The 18265-nt window shown below is 32.8% G+C and overlaps 1 protein-coding gene across 5 annotated transcripts in view; it reads left to right on the top strand.

The window, feature by feature from the left end:
- The window catches only part of dnc (phosphodiesterase dunce), a 141904-nt gene that overhangs the window by 20134 nt on the left and 103505 nt on the right, over positions 1 to 18265 (top strand). For 4 of the 5 annotated variants that reach the window (XM_085658082.1, XM_035863439.2, XM_085658083.1 and 1 more), the window contains exon 2: positions 5232 to 6774. In XM_085658082.1, coding sequence (XP_085514208.1) covers positions 5678 to 6774 — 1097 coding nt within the window. In that variant the 5' untranslated portion in view covers positions 5232 to 5677. The remainder of the gene's footprint in view (positions 1 to 5231; positions 6775 to 18265) is intronic. The other variant, XM_035863442.2, reaches the window with a different exon arrangement.

Here is an 18265-nt window from a genome sequence, read left to right as displayed (position 1 = left end):
TTTATACGCGATAACAGCAGTAACAACGCCAATAGCAACTTCGTTGTCTCGTTAACGTTCATTAAAATTCTGAGTACGTTTATATCTATTGTACGTTTAAACAGTATTTTTCATTAGAAACATAGAAATTGCTTTTGTTTTTGAATATTCTACGGTATAATCGATGTATGAAGCACGTATATTATTTTGTTTTTTCGTTTTTTTTTTTTTCTTTATCTTTCTTTTTCCTATTCGTTTGCTTTATTTCCTCTGCATATACGTTGAAATCGACTCATGACATACTTTATTTTAGACTTCAAGGATAAATAGGAATGATTATTGACCTTCTTTTCTAAGAGTATCATGAAATATGGAATATCGTTCTAACGATAATATTCTTTTCTTTTATTTACTTCTTTTTTTTTTGTTTTTGTTTACGAAATCGTACATATCCATCGAACAGCATCATAACGTTAAAAGAATGAAAGAAATGCATTTTGTAAAATTGTCACGATAATCATTTATTATAAGTAACGACGTACTTTTATCAAAGCATTCTCATTTCAACCGAAGAGAGATCTTATGGTTATGGTACGTACGTCTTTTAATAAAGTACTTTATAGAGGGACTTTACTAAAGTCACTATTTTATCGTAAAATTAATAACTTACTCATATTTTTTACAGTTTCTTATAAAGGATACTAAGTAGAGAAAACTAAACGGGATTATATAAAATTACTATATGATTATCTCTCTCTCTCTCTCTCTCTCTCTCTCTCTCTCTCTCTCTCTCTATCTATCTATATATCTCTTTATCTCTCTCTTTCTTTTTATCTCCCTGAAAATTATAAACTACGAATACAAATTCAAATAAATTCCCATGGGATTATAATAGGATAGACGTAAATTGGTAGATAAGATGTCGATAGAAGTAAAGTTTGGACATAGAAATGTAACACAAAAACGGATCGTTTTGACATTAGCTAAGGTAATTGTTAAGGGTTAATTGATTCCAGTCCGTGAAGCGACGGGATTGCTTGACCTAGAACTTTGGCAATCTAGGTAAACCAAAGTAGGTAGACAGGGTTGCTGGTGTTCCGGTGGAATCGATGAAGTCATTAAATTATCTGACATCCATTTAAACCGGAAGCAACGAACCCGAGAGAATCTTTATATCGATAAAGTACGACCTCGCCATTTCGATCCATTTCTTCCTGATTTCAATATATTAGATAGACGGATATAACTATGTATGTACGTATAATACAATTATATAGATATACAGATATACATATTCATTTATGTATCTCTGTATGTATTTTATGTATCTATGCATTCACATAACTCTGTACCTAATCTATCTAAGTACGTAGTACGTATCGTGTCTGCCTTTATCGTGTCGCACGTATCCTTCCACTCAGGTGAACTCGATGAATCGCTCTCGTCGTCGTTGACCTCGGAGTCGATCGACCCTTATTCGCGAACTCTCTACTTACCTAAATACCTACCTACCTACCTACCTACCTACATACCTATCTACGACAACTACCTATTCACCTTAATCGTTTTGACGAATAAATCGAGGTAACACGTCCCTGAATATTTAGGGTGTTTATCGTTAATACGATATTCATTGAACAACCTTCGTCTCATTATTTTCAATAATGCGTCTACGTTACAGTTAAATATTTCAAATATTTCTAAAAGGGCATACGCATTTCCACAGACAAACATACATATGTATTTGTCTCTTTTATATCGAATATTTGAATTTAGGATGCGATTGCGTACGTTCCACTTGGATGATTCCGTTCGAACGAAAATACAATGTTAAATTGGCAAAGTTAAATACAAGATAAATTAGCATCAAAGAGAAAGAGAGAGAGAGAGAGCGAGAGAGAGAGAGAGAGAGAGAGAGGTAGGTAGATAGGTAGGTAGTTAGGTAGATGGTTTTGCCAAAGCTTTAAATTAGTTAAATCGGTAAAGGTCGTGGTCGCGATTCATGTCGGCTAAGAGAAATTATTTGGCAAATTTTCTTGGCAAAATGTTTGGTCAATTTTTTCGAGATAAATAAAAAGGGAAAGGAAAAGAAACAAAGAAAAAGAAAAAAAAAAGAAAAACGTTAACCTCGCGTTAATTTAAGAAACGTCGTAATTCTATAGGTTGTGGTACTAGGTTAAGGTGATAACATCACTCGCCAACAATACAAAATAATGTATGTTCATTTTGTTTGATGCCGTTACAATTTCTATCGGTCGATCTAATCTTTATCAACTTTTTTTTTATGTTTTTTTTTTTTTTTTATACACGAATGAGAATTATCGCGATTGAATTCCACGCTTTTCCACAAATGTGCTCGTTATGAAAGAAATCGAAGCGATTCGTATATCATACTCTCTCGGCCTCTTTACTAACTCTCATTCTTCTTATAACTCGAAAGGATATTAATAGGAAAGTGCTTCTCGCGTAAGGCGTAAATTTAAAAAAGGGTGTGTTGACTTTTTAAAAAGGTATCCTGTTAAATCGATTAAATGAGTTTCACGCTTATAATCGACGCGTCATGCTAAATCATGTTTACGTTGAATACGAGAAACGTCTTTTGTTGTCATACGATGTTAGGATTTATTTTTTCTTTTCCTTTTTTTTTCTTTTTTTTTTTTTTCTTTTTTCCTCTCTTAAAGAAAAATGAAAAGGAAATAAAAGTTAAGCCCTGTTAAGGTGCGTGATATATAATTTTTATTTTTTCTTCTTTTTTTTTTTTTTTTTTTTTCTTTTTTTATTTCTTTCAAAACGATTAGAAAACTTATATACCTGTTGTATTTGAGAAAATATTATCGTCGAAAGAATTGAAGAACAACGTAATGATAATTTCGAAATAAACGAAATTTAATGAAAAATTAAATTGTTTCACATACATATTAAATGATCCAATTGAATTGTATTAAACATTAATATATTTTTATTCTGTATATATATTCATTTAAAAATAAAGTCATATATGCATTTAAGGATTAAATTAAAAAATTGTATATTTATCCTTTCGTCGTACGATTTCATTTATTTTTAAATCAATAATAATATTTATTTTGGAGTATGAAATGTAATAACACGTATCCATGTATGTATATTTTTGAACTTGCAAAATAATTTAAGTGTCTTATCCTGAAAAATAATATATATATATATATATATATATATATATATATATATATACATATAAAGAAAAGATCGTAAATAAAAACGTACGAAATCGACGTAAACAAGAGTTAATCGTTTTTTATATATATAAAATAAAATAAAATAAAATCGAAAATACGTATTCCATTGAGATATCGAAAACAATCACAGTCAATCGGTCTATCAGAGTTGTCCTTCGAGCAGATATAATCTCGATCGAACATTTTTTCGAACGTATTTAAATTTCATCAAATTCATTCACAAAAAAGAAAACATTTTACAAAAGCGATATCATTTTAAACTCTTTCAGATTTCAAATTCAATTCGATAGGACAAGAGGGATGAAGGTTAGCATTACTTTTATACATAATATCGTACATTAAAGTTACGATATTATCGGCAACTCTCTTGAGAGATCTTCGTTCACATAAGTTCGGAGAAGTATCTCCTAGGAGCCATCCGTTAGAGTAGTAGACGTTCAGTAGTTTTTTGTTACTTTATTTTTTTTTTTTTTTTTTTTTACGAACTCGTCTGCTTTAAAACTTTCTTTTCTTCTTTCATTTCTTTTACTTTGTAAAAATAAAAGATAAAAGAATAAAAATATACAGTATGTGTGTGACCATAGGAACATAAGACGTCATTCTCTCTCTCTCTCTCTCTCTCTCTCTCTCTCTCTCTCTCTCTCTCTCTCTCTCTCTCTCTCTCTCTCTCATTGTTTTCATTGTTTCACGCGCAGCCATTGTTACGAACGAATCCATTCGAATCTCACGTGAAAGAGATAACGTACATGAATCATGGAATTACACGCTTGAATTATTACGTTGAATCGTTGAACTCGATTATGTTTCATTCATACATTATCCCTTTCTTTTGATTTATTTTTAAATCCGTTATAATTTCGTCTTCTATTATGTTGCTACATAGGTGATTTTGGTGGAGAGAAAAAAAAAAAAGAACAATTACGAGGCGTTGTTGTACATGTGATACGTTGTCAAAACCAGCTGTTACGAATTAACAATGTAAACGTAACAATGTCTTAAGTCACGTTATCTAATCATTACGTTTAATTTAATTGAATTTTCACGTAGGTCCCATACGAAAGTAATTCTTTTTGTTATCTTAGGGATAATAATAATAATTGAACTTATTACGTAATAGCTGCGAAAATTTCAGAACTTTGAAATAGAAGATAGAACTTTGGAAATGCGTAAAACATTATTCTATGAGAAAGGAGATTGAGCTATTGATAGAACAAGAACGATTAAAGTCAGTTTATGGGAGGAAGAAGGATCAGGGAGAATTGCCGTGTAACTTCGTAGAGTATTTTAAAAAGGGCTTCGTGCCAGTCACGCGATAACGTGATTCGAGGATGCCGAGAGATATTTGAGTTCTCCTTGAAACAGGAAACGAAAAGTCTATTTATTTCAGATGCGTGCTAAGGATAGGGACGATAGCGATAATTAAGGAAGGGAATAAAAAAGGTGATTAGAAGGATTCTAAGCTTTTCTTATCTTTTCCTAACGAAAAGCATGCGAGAAAATGATATTTTCCTTTTTTTCTTTCTTTTCTTCTTTTTTTCTTTTTTCTTTTTCTTTCTTTCTTTTCATTTGCGAAAAAAAAGAGGGTTGAAATGTGTATATTAGATTCTCTTTTTTTTTTTAATTTTTCACTCTCTCGAATATTCAGTATGATTGATCGTTGATCGATTTATTTCAGATAATTATGTATATAAATTTTTAATTAGAAATTTTTCCTTCTTGAAAAGAGTTTATACGTTAATTCCAGATTTATTTGCTTTAGATAATTCTTCATTATAAATACAGATACACACGTTTATAGCTAAGATTCATTAATCAAATAGGATATTGAGTTTCCATGGGATTATTCTTGTTTGATTCGAACTATAAACTTTCTTAAGAAGTACGGTTCATCTCCCGAAAGATACCATACAAAGTTAACCGTGGTATAGTTTGCAAAGTAATTATACAAAGGCCGTTACGTTCCTGTGATTCCAAGTGTTTCGACTCGTTGTTCGTATTCTTGAAACAGTCTGGTAAAATATCCTTGACTTTCAGCTTCGTCGTCGTCGTCGTCGTCGTTGTCGTCTCGATCAAGGATTTGCAAGATGTGCTAAACAAAAAAGTGAAAAGAGCAGTTCTGAACGATTAAGAAGCCATGTAAATCGAAGAAGAGGAAGCCAAATCTGATTTAAAATTTTTCATTCAAAAGTAACATTCAAGTCGTTCGATGGCAAGTGATTTTAATCGAAGATATGTCAAAATGAATGAAAAGATTTAATTGCCGCGATGATTTTCTGACGAACTAAGACTTAACTTCATCCCTTCCTTTAAATCTCTTTAAAACCGATCCTCTCTCATTGGTCCAATCATTAAAATTTCATATTAATCCAAGTAATAGAGGATCTTGAGAGTATTTTCGTAAATTGAAAGAGAGAGAGAGAGAGAGAAATAAAAACAAACATTGAGAGAGCGAGAGAGAGAAAGAAATAAATCTTATCGAGATGGAAGAGGATGATACAGAGGATATGCCGGTAACTTTGACCAACAAATTGATAAAGAAAAAAACTATGTCGACAACGAGAAAGATAATAAACGCGCAGGCATATACGTCAGCTAGAACATTTTCCGGAGGTCAGATCACTATTCGTAGACAAGACTCGGCCGATGAATCCGACACGATGGAATATGCTTCCGAGAACGAGGTCGAGAATATACCTAAGGACGAGGAATGTCCCGAGCCACTTGTGATCGATGAGAAAGGCAATAGGATATCCGGAACGGACAGACACTCCGTTGATCTTCCTGAAGAAGCCGAGTCGCTTTTGATGGGTCATCAAAAGAGTAGTCATCGTTTTTCATCGACGACGATCTGTGTTAACGAGGAAGACATGACACATAACACCAGTAGTAGATACTCCGGCACTAGACTGGGTCTTTTCATGAGTAGACGAAGTCCGCAATCCAGTTCAAGTCAGGAAGATTATGAGCCTGAAGTGAAAAGTTTGTCTAGATTGCAAAGACATCATCATCTGCAACAACAACAACAACAACAACAACAACAACATCTTTTAACAGCTGGTGGTAGTAGTGGACAAGTGACAGCAAGATCAATGGAAAGCTTACGTTCCTCGAGAAACTTTCTCAGTGCCGACGATCGTTACAGCGACGAGCGAAAGTCTTTAGAATCTTTGTCCTCCTCATCGGAAACCCATTTGACAACTTCAAAAAGTCACTATCGTAGTTTCTTAACGTCATCGAGCAAGGACGTGCGTAGGATTATAACTCAAGTCGAGTCTAAAAGCAGCGAAAATCTTCATCGCGAGGAAAGCTTGAACGCCGAGGTCCGTCGTGGACTTTTTGCAAATACAGGGCTCGAAAGAAAATTACCTCAACATTTAAGCCTTCCACCGCCGTCAAACGTTTTCTCATTGACAAGTCCCGGTGGCAGCGATCGAAAGATCACTATACTTAGTCCTCATTCACCTATTAACTCAACGGAATTTCAATTCTCCGCGCAGACTTTGAAGAGCAGGAGGAAGAAGGCCATCGTCTTGCCTAGGTTGGTGTTGCCCCGAAGCGAATCCGAAGTTTTTTTAGAGTGAGTAGTCGATTGTCGATGACTTTTAGCCTCCCCCCTGGTCGTTGCCCCGTTGGCCATGTGTCCTCGTCGAAGTGATTTGTAAGTTCACTGGGTATAACTCTTTAGCTTTATATGTATATCTACAAGAGTAGATGGCACATTGCTTTCGAGTCTTTCGTATTCTTTCAGCACGCTAATTAAAAAAAAAAAAAAAAAAAAGAGAACGAACAATTGCTTTTCTCGTAATATATCGAGATAATATATCGTGCTTCTTAACTCATTCGTATCATTAGAATTTTATCATTTTCATGACTTGTCAAATAATGCATGCGCTTTATCATTAGCTTTCATAATATATATATATATATATATATATATATATATATATATATATATTATAAATATATATTGGAAAATATATAATGTAATATCGTTGGGATTTATCGAGATAAATTGATCATCTTAATCTTTCTGTGATATTGTTTTTGCTTTAGCTTTATACAATATACTGATAGTCTTTTTAGAAAGAATACATTATGATTCCGTATTACGGATAATAGAATCGGTGAACAGCAGCTTCATATAGACGATGGTATTATGTTATTCTGTATATTTACTACGTTAACTGAGAGAGGCAAAGAAAGAGAGAGAAATAGAGAGAGAGAGAGAAAGAGAGAGGGAGAGAGAGAGAGAGAGACAAAGAGAGAAAGAGAGAGAGAGAGAGAGAGATAGAGAGATAAAGAGATAGATAGAGATAGAGATAGAGTTGAGGTGTATTCACTCGTAATAGCTATTACTAAGGCATGCATGTAACTGGAACTTTAACTGCATTGCCTCTGGCAATATCTGCTCTAATACTATTATCCAAAGAAATGCTCATTTGCTTGGCTATTGTTTAGAATTAATTTAATTCCAATTTAGAGAGTATCCATAAGCGATTATTTCGAATCTTTCGTAATGTTAGATTATTCGTGAAAATCCTTCTTCCTCGGGGTAAAAAAGGATTATACCCCCGAGGATTTATTAATTTCGTCTTTTATTTCTTTCCTTTTTTTTTTTTCTTTTTTTTTTTTTTTTTCAATGAGCTAGAACCAAATTGAATTTTTTCACGTCGAATTATTTTCGATATCGAGGAACGAATAAAATATATACATATACATATATATATATATATATATATACATATATGTATAAAGACACGTTTTTAAAATCGCCATAAAAGATCAATATAATTGCGATCTCTCGTACATTGTTCGTCGAACCGTAACTATTCGTTCCGAGTTCCGATCATATTTGATTTGTTTAAAATCCACTTTTGTAGTACATCGCGAACAAAAAAAAAAAAAAATCTGAAGTTTCATCGATTCATTCGAAGAAACACAATTCGATTTCGATCGGTTAATTTTTCGAGAATGATGATTCCTGTGATTTCGCGTTACGTTTCAAATTTCAATGGTGTGATCGGTTTAATAGAATTTCTTTCTTCCTTTCTTTTATTATATTTTTTTTTTTTCGTTTTAATTTTTTTCTCCTTTTTTTTCTTTTTTTTTATCCTTTTTTCTTTTTTTCCATTGTTAAATATCACCCGCATATAAAGGAAGCTCTGCGCATTTTATTCGACAAAGAGAATTTTGGACTGACTTTTCAAATCGGAGAATCACACTTTTTTTCTGTCTCTTTTTCTTTCGTTCTTTTTTTCTTTTTTTTTTTTTTTTTTAATCTTTTTTACTTTTTCTTTCTTCTTACGAATTCATAGTTTAATAGAAAAAGGAAAGGATTAATGCTAATTAATTTGGAATTTCGCAATTGTATCCAAGTCTCGTAAGTATATAGATGTATATACATACGTATATACGTACGTACATACATACGCGTATGTTTAATATTAATTAAAAGTTTCTTTTGTGAAAGTTTCACATTTAAGTATAATATGAAATCTTATTTGATTGATGTTCCATTTTTTATAATTTTTCGATATATATTTATATATATCGATATATTTTGCATATTTGTATATATATGAATATTTTATATATGTGCATATATGGATACATATACATATATCTAAGTTTTGTCTTTTATTTTTAAATTAATGAAATATTATTTCTCGCAATGAAACGACTTCGCACAAAGTTTCTTGATGATATAAGCGATAGAGTTAACTTAAAATGGCAAATGGTAACAACGAAGAAAGGTTGTAATAAAAATCAACGTGATCAACGTGAAAAGGATAGAGAAGAGATGCTGAGCAAAAAGCTTTCTTTTTTTCTTGGGTATACACCATTCTTTTTCTCTCTATCTTTATCGATTTCTCTCTCTCTCTCTCTCTCTCTCTCTCTCTCTTTGTCTTTTTCTCTCTTTTTCTCTTTCTTTCTCTCTCTCTCTCTCTCTCTCTCTCTCTCTCTCTCTCTCTCTTTCATTCACTTTACTAAGATATATTTCTCGGTCATAAAAGTTTTGCAACGAAGGAAAACAGAAAAAATGATTTTAAAAGGGAAGTACTTCAATGATGAACGTATGTCTATTCGTAAGTATATATCCTACGTGAACGTGTATATATATATAATATATACATATATATATACACATATATGTTTATTTTCTACGTTCTCTAAAGTAAACTTGCAACTCGTTTCAAATTCAGCTTTTAGTTTTAGTGCTTTTATTTCTTCTTCTTTTTCTTCTTCTTCTTTTTCTTCTTTTTATTCTTTTTAATTTTCTTGAAATATCATGGAAATAGAACTGCGTAGATTCCGAAAGAGGGGGTCTTACTATCTTAAAGCTTGGCACATTTGAATGGCATTATACTCGCATGTTCGTAATTATATCGAAATGTAATCTGTAACACCAAAAGTCAGTTTAATATAATAAACGTTTTAAATTTCCTTCGCGTAATTACGTGTTTGGTGTTCGCGTGGCCGGAAGCCGTACCCGAGAGCGCTGCTTCTCCATTTCGCCTTGACCTACATTACAATTTTCGATCTTGTCTATTCGAATTTGAAATCAGGAGTAACGATCTACACAATGATGATCGTTATATACACGCAAAATTAATCCTTCGTCATCGAAGAATAACATTCGTGTAGATATATTATTTTATGAAAAGTTTTTCTAAAAATTAAAAAAAAAAAAAAAAATCAAAATAAATAAATAAATAAAAGAAATAAAAGAAATAATGATTAGGGAGAAAAAAGAAAATAGATAAAAAAGAAAACACCCCATCTCAACGAGAAATCGAGCGTAATATATTCTCTCATAAAATAAATTGCTATAATAAATTTTTTCCCCGTTAAATCATTTTATAAATGTCTTCTTTATGATACGATTGATTCTTTATGTACAATGTACATAACTGTGTGTATGTGTGTGTGTTTGTGTGTGTGTGTGTGTGCGTGCGTGGTGTGTAAGGGAGTGGAAAACTTATCGGCTTGATTTCTTTTTCAACTGCTTCGTTAGCCACATTTCGAATCGAGCTCGATCTGACGTCATTGTTAAAACGCGTATTCGTAAGATGCGAACGTAAACGCGCACGCGCGTCTACTTTTAATCTCGTTTAGTGATTTAGTAATTTAATCCTTTGAGTGATGAATTTTTACGGTTGACTGTGTTTAACTCTCGAGAGTAAAAGTTTTACAAGTTTTTAGTTACTTTTATAAATAATTAAGAAGTTATATTAGCGAGATTAAAAATTTAAATAAATCAAACGGTATTATTATTTCGGTGTAAAATTTTCGATCGTAAACGTATATTGTAACAGGTTGCCCAAATTACGACATTCCATTCGAATGAGCTTCCTTCCGAATATTTTGTAATGTCTATTGTTAATATTTAAATATATATGTATATGTATTAGAGAGACCGGAAAGTAATGTCATTTCTGCGCATATCGATATTTGGTTGTGATTAAAAAGAAAAACTTGTTAAAAATTTATTCGTTTGAATTTAATTTAAGAAAGCGACATTACTTTCCGATCCCTCTAATATATATATATATATATATATATATATATATATATATATATATATATACGTGTATATGTAACAAGAAAGATGAGACGTTCGTTGATTATTCTACCCTTTTTTATCAAAGGCTTCTATTAGTTACTCGTCCTTTTTGTGAAGTTTTCATCCTTTGGGTATGTTTCGCGATGAGAGAGAGTTGTTCATATCGAGAAAATATTTTACTCTCTGTCTCTCTTTCTCTCGTTCGCTCTTTAATTCATCAAAACATGTAATTCAACGTTCATATTTAAAAACTTTATCATCCCCAATTATAAATCGAACTCTTATAAATTTTTGAAGTACCAATGACGTTATTACTTTCATTTAATATGCCGATTGAGTTTACGTCATGTTCATTTCCAGTTCAGTACAATTTTTATATTTTTGCACTTTTTATAAATGAATTTTTATGAATGAACAATTAATTTGTATCACGTGAAGTTTAAAGTAATTATTAATGTTTCTTCTCTCTCTTTCTCTCTCCGTCTCTCTTCCTGTTCGTTTCTTTTCTTCTTCTTTTTCGATTTATATCTTATAGAATGATAAAATGAAATCTCTTTTTCATGAAACATTAGCTCTTAGCTAATCTTAAAGTTTGATCGATCGCTCGTCATGTTCGCGGTTAATTTTGTAAATCGGAACACGAAAGCTTTGTTAAGGCTAGAATTACTTGCGAACTACCTTCCATGTTTGTAGCTTAACAGATAGATGGTATAATATTTATTCGAAGGATTAACAAACGTTAACATGCTATCTTTCGATTACGTATGTACTTAGACATTCGACGTTTTATCAAAGATTATTTTTCATCCTTCCTTAACGTGCTATTTGAATAATTTCTATGTGAATTAGCTTATATACGATTTTGCTACAATCAGTGTTTGTCTGTTTGTCTCTCTGTCTTTCTCTTTCTCTCTCTCTTTCTCTCTCTCTCTCTCTCTCTCTCTCTCTCTCTCTCTCTCTCTCTCTCTCTCTCTCTCTCTCTCTCTCTTTCAGCCTGTTTTCGAAATATTATATCACTTGGTCGTGTGCCAAAGCGGAAAACATTCCTGGAGGATGGACTTTGACAAATGTTACACAGCGGCCACGTTTAAAGGTTTATTAATAATACATTGCATGGCTATTAACAAGTATCAAAGTTTTACTTTTATAGTTCTAGTTAATCAAGGGTTTATTTCTTTCTTTATTTCTATTTATAAAGTTTATTTCACATTTTATTTTATTCCTTTTATATCTTTCATTTTCAAACTTTTCAAAAGAATTTTATATAACGGAGCAGTAAATCGAAAAGCCTCTCAAGCCGGCCAAAATCGTATATATATATATATAGAACAAAGAGAGAGAGAGAGAGAGAGAGAGAGAGAGAGAGAGAGAGAGAGAAAGAGAGAGATAGAGAAGAAGACCGCAAAATGATTAATAGACGACGTGTACTCGGGTATTACCGGGACGGCTGTTGCAATGACATTTAGCCGCGAGAGAAATTCGAGTATCAAGAAGAGAAATTATTTTTCATCGTATACGTACATCCGGTGTGTTCGTTCCTCATTTTTCTTCATTCCTTTTTCCGTACTTTTATAAATGCCTCCAGGGACAGGGACTTTGAAAGAGGAAGAGACCGTTGGAACATCTGGGAATGGACCAAAGAAAATATGGTGGGGATGGGAAGTTAGGGGAAGGTAATTGTCATTGGTACCGACGATTTGAGAAAAAAAAAAAAAGGAAAAGGGAAAAAAGAAGAACATTCGTAGAAAAATCCTCTGGGACTTTTTCATATTTGTGTATATATATTCGTTCTACGTGATTAAGAGTATATATTTTGATATTTCATTTGACAAGAACAATTGCAATTTTCATCAATCGCAATAGTTGTATGATACGTAGGTATTTGTCAAGGTTATTACGTGTCACGTAAAATTCTCTTTGTTATTACGAGCGATTAAAGAGAATCTTTTATTATTTTTTATAGAAAATTTACATCGTACTAATATATATATATATATATATATATATATATATATATATATATATATATTTTAGAGAAATCCGTGAGAAATATATGTTAATATCATTTATGTACTTTATTTGTAATCTTTCTTTGCATTGTAAATTCGTATGCACTCTCGACAATGTACTATTAAGAATTTTATACGTGCCCAACGACAGAAATTCGTCATTTTTTATGTGAATGAGCGTGAATCAGGCCGCGTGTATTTCGATTGAAAATCAAATATTTTTAATAGGTTGTATATAAAACAAAAGCAAAAACAAAAACAAAAACAAAAACAAAAACAAAAAAAAAGAATAAAAAACAGAATCAATTTGAGTTGAACAATTTTATATTTCTTCGTAATATCCATTGCTAGAGTCGCGTCAGTCACAAGTGCGTATTTGAAAAATGAAAGGAAATAAGAATAGTAATAAAAATAATCGATATTCGCGGTATATTTTCAAAGTAGAAAGAAACTTTGATGAGATTCCATTATTCAGAGAGGTATATATGTAATAGTAGCGTATAAGTTTATACATTTGGACTTGTTTCCATGATTCAGACAGTTCGCAGATATTCAGGTGTATATAATGCGAATAACTTTCATAATTTGTTCGCGTTCAATACACTCTGCCAATATTTAATGAAATGTTATATGTACTTAATGAGAATGATTATTAAAAAAGAAACTTACGTGTTTTATTTGATATTTAAAACTTCGATAAATTCCTGAGACGTTCGCTTTACATTCGCGTGAATAGATATTTTTTTTTCTTTTTTTTTCTTTTTTTTTTTTTTACCTTTTTTTTCAACGATATCTTGATATTTCATGTATTAACTAAAAATAAAGTTGAATATATTTTATATATTTTCAATTAAAGAGATACTTCGTGGTACTTACTTTTCTAGGAAATAAATATTCTCAAATTACTGTTTATTCAAACGACTCTTTAGTTTTCTTATGCATCGATAAATAAGTTTTCTTTGATCTTACTGCGAAATTTTCGTCGAAACGAATATTATGATAAAATTAAACCTAATGGCGAAAAATTCACCAAGTTTATTTGTATAAACGTTTGCAATTAGTTTCTAGCACGTATTAGCCGGATTATTAATTGATGCATGATCACGAGGCAATAAGTAAAAACAGGATTAAATTGGCGCGATTTGCAAATGTTGGACCGTCCTTGTTAGAAGACAAACTTATTACCAATTATATTAGAGAAAGTTTCTGCAACCAGAGATTCTATTCAACGGTTATTAGTTCGCAGCACAACATTTCTGAACTCTAGTCAATGCATAACTTTCTTATTGCGAGATAAATTATAAATTATAAATTATATAATAATATGTAAATTTATTTTCCATTCATTCACAAGATTGTACACTTATGATTTTACAAACTCTATCTGCTATCTAAGTACTATTTTTTTTTCTTTATTACATTTAAATCAATGTAATATATTTTTGCTGTTTAGCTCTTTAAAAAAAAAAAAAAAAAAAAAAAAAAAAAAAAGAAAAGTAAAAGAAATTGTTATTTCAATCGCAAAGCTTTTGCTTTCTTTGAAAAAAAAAAAAAAAATAATAAATAAATAAATAAATAATTGCATGGTAGAGAGCGCTACTACGACAAAATGTAACCTCTCGATAAACTGTATGTCCTAACGATGGTAAGTGTGATGCGAGCACTGCTTTATCGACCTCGATATAATAATTTACCGACAATCGTTCCATCGAATTAAAGAAAAGAATGAAATAGCGATCAGTCGGTAATACAGAAAATTATACGATTGTTGTCTGATAACAAAAAACACAATGCAGCAACTTTACTATAAGTCTTAAAATTAATCCATACAATTTAGTGGGAAAGCTTTTATATTTATTCATCTTTTTCTTTTCATTCTTGCTTTACGTTGATTAATAAGAATAATAAATGAGTGTTATGTGGCATTATTTATAAAAGATTAAAGTTTCAATTTTGTTATTATGCATGGGGAAGACTCCATAAAAGAACAAAAGAAAAAAAGGAAAGTAATCTTAAACAAGGAACCTTGGAAGCTTCTTTTTAATTCATTTGTGCGTAATAAAAATGTTATAAGTAAGATTAAGAAAAAGACGCTAAAGGAAAAGGGCTATTGCGAAAGCTTCTTTCGGGAATCGCATTTAAATTTAGATGGCCATGGAAAAAATGAAAAGCTGAGGCAAAAGCGGGAATTCAATTTAAAGTAGTAGGTAACAGTGACATGTCAGGCAAAAAGTTTTAATGTGGCGGTAACAAGATGGAAAAGTGAGTGGGACGAAGAGAGAGAGAGAGAGAGAGAGAGAGAGAGAGAGAGAGAGAGAGTGAGTGAGGGAGGGAGGAAGGGAGGAAGGGGTAATTTTACATCCGTGAAAGTGTTATTGCGAACCGTCTCTACGTCGTTAAGAAAAATTATTTTTACGAAGAAAATGGTCCGTAAAATCCGTCTTGAAACTTATCTAACATTGAATATACAATATTTATCGCAAAATCGCGTGTATAAAAAAAGACGATGAAGGAGAAAGAAGAGGAGGAAGGAAGAAGAAAATTATAGAGAAAAAAAAAACAGAAAAAGAAAAGGAAAAAAAAAAAGAAAAAAGGAATGTAACGAGATTGACGTAGATAAATGAGACTCCGATATAAGATAAAAATTAAACTCTAACATCGATTTCGAATTGAGAACGTTCTCATTCGGATTCGCTGGACCAGATCTCTCGATTATTGATTTTACTTCGAAGATACAACTCTCTGGCAGCTTCGATCGCTTTTACTACGCCGATAGAAGCAATAACGACTTCCCTTTCTCTCTCTCTCTCTCTCTCTCTATCTCTCTCTCTCTCTCTCTCTCTCTCTCTCTCTCTCTCTCTCTCTCTCTCTCTTTGTCTCTTTATAGAAATTTAGTTCGAAATGAAAGAAAGGGCCAAGCTTCGACGCGTTGCAAACCGGAAGGAAGGAAATTCGCGCGGAGTACGTTGCCCTTCGCGCTCGCCATTGATTTTAGAGAAACCGTGGGTGTGTCGAGCACGTGGTTCCGCATCTCATAGACATAAGAGTGAGAGAGAGAAAGAAAGAGAGAGAGAGAGAGAGAGAGAGAGAGAGAAATAGAGAGAAAATGTGAAATAGAGAGTGGGAGAAGAAGAGAGAGAGAGAGAGAGAGAGAGAGAGAGCGACGACATCGGCAGATTACAATGTTCACAGAAAAAAAAAAGAAAAAGAAAAAGAAAAAGAAAAACAGAGAAATTCTTTCTTTCTTTCTTTATTCCTCTTCATTCCAAAAGGAATTCTTCTTCGATATTTAGAAAATACTTTCTCAATTATACAATGAAAGAAAATACTTCATCGTAATTTTGTGATTTCACGATTAAACTGTATAAATTTTCATCGATAAAAATATTTTAAATGTTATTTTCTAGCATAAGAAAGATTTGCTTTTATTTAACGAATCTGTGGTCTTTTACAGTTCTCACGATTAGATTTGCTTCATTTTCGGCAATTTTATAATACAAAGATTGTATCTGTACATTCTAAACTTTTAAGATAAGAGAAGATCATGAAGTTATTATGAATTTGATCATATATTCATTCGATATATTATTATTTGGCAAATCTTGGCGTTTCCCGTAACGTTAGAATACTATGCAATTTCTCTGTCTCCTTCGTGGTCTTTTTTGATTTTCTTCCTCTTTCCAACTCTCCCTATCTTCTTTTCAATGATGCTAAAGCAACCCTCCGCGCGCTTACGACTTCGTCGTTTTCGGCGCCGAAGTCGACGAAGGAGGCGCTAGCGTCGATGGAGCCACGAGAAAACTCTCTCTCTCTCTCTTTTTCTATCTCTCTCTCTCTCTCTTCCTTGATTTTTCCCTCTCTCTCTCTCTCTCTCTCTCTCTATCTATCTATCTATCTATCTATCTATCTTGCTCTTATTCTCTCTCTTTCTCTCTTTCTCTTTTTCTTTCTCTCTGTCTCTGTCTGTCTTTCTCAATTTCTCTCTCTCTCTCTCTCTCTCTCTCTCTCTCTCTCTCTCTCTCTCTCTCTCTCTGTCTCTGTCTCTCTTCTTCGTTCTCTCCAGTCTTCCACGACCTTTCCTTCCGTACACGTCGCTCTCTTATCGCGAAGTGAAGGTGTATAAACAACAAAGGATCGAAATAATTGACGCATTCCTCTTACTTTTCTCTCTGTCTATATATGTGTGTGTGTGTGTGTATGTGTTGTGCGTATGTATGCTTGAGAGAGTGAGAGAGAGAGAGAGAGAGAGAGAAAGGAAGAGAGAAAGAGAGAAAGAGAGAATGCATAGAAATAATTGCGTGTCAGTGAATCCTTAATCAATGTGTTTATTTCTATCTGTCTTCTTAATAGTTCGCTAAAGGAATTCATATGAGGGATTGATTTCAAAAAAAAAAAAAAAAAAAAAGAAAGAAAAAGAAAAAAAAACAAAAAAGAAAAAGAAGAAAATAAAAGAAAAGAACAATGACAGGAAGAAGAAAGATAAGTATAAGAAGCTGCTACTGGACCATCCACGTGTACTCGAAGTTACATCGTTAACCGTTCTCGTATTATTCGATAAGCATTCTCTTTGTCTCTCTTTCTCTCTCTCTCTCTCTGTCTCTCTCTCTCTCTCCTTCTCTTTTTTTCCTCTCTCTCTGTCTCTCTCTCTCTCCTTCTCTTTTTTTCCTCTCTCTCTTTCTCTCTCTCTCTCTCTCTCCTCCCATTATTTTATATATTTACGATGAGTTCGGTCGAAATTTTAGATAAAGGGACATTGGAATTACGTCACGTGCGTTTTCGTTAATTGTATCGGCCGTTTGTATAATATCTCTCTGTGACCATCTCTCTTTCTGTGCGCGCGCGCCTGCCTATATATATATATACGTACATACACACATATATTTATATATATAAATATATATAAATATATATATATATATATGTATCAATGTACGCGTGCGCGTGCGTGCACTCGGTTGTGTCAGAAACTCGTGTGAGTTACATTTCGCGAGACCGTTGGTGCGGTTTGAGAGAACGTCAGGTGAAAGCGAACGCGTGTCTCTCGTGGCAAAATCGAGAAAATTCTTGAGAGATGTGGGAAAATGCGTATAGTGTCGTTATTTTGAAAAGAAAATGGACCAACGTTATCCATATAGTCCCGGTTGAACTCACCGAAGCGTACGAGAGGATTTCACGAGAGATACTCATCGAGGAGTCGAAACGTGACGCGCCTCCAACCAGTCGCGAAGAGAATCGATTCTCGTGAGAAAGCTGATGAAGTGAGAGTGAGAGAGTGAGAGAGAAAGAGAGAGAGAGAGAGAGAGAGAAAGAGAGAGAGAGAGAGAGAGAGAACATCTTTTCGTCTTCGAAGGACGAAGCTATGTTCGGGATGTTCTCGCGCGAGAAAATCTTCATTGGTTGTCATCGTCGTTGTCGGTCGAAGCTTGTTGAAGAAGCTAAGACTGTGGTAAATCGTAGCGGCTGTATCGTTGGCACTTCTTTCAAGAAGAGACGAC

Source organism: Vespa mandarinia, chromosome 7 (genome assembly GCF_050613455.1).
Source record: "Vespa mandarinia isolate Hongniang chromosome 7, ASM5061345v1, whole genome shotgun sequence".
NCBI classification, from domain to species: Eukaryota; Metazoa; Arthropoda; class Insecta; order Hymenoptera; family Vespidae; genus Vespa; species Vespa mandarinia.
This window is presented reverse-complemented; position numbering and strand designations above follow the sequence as displayed.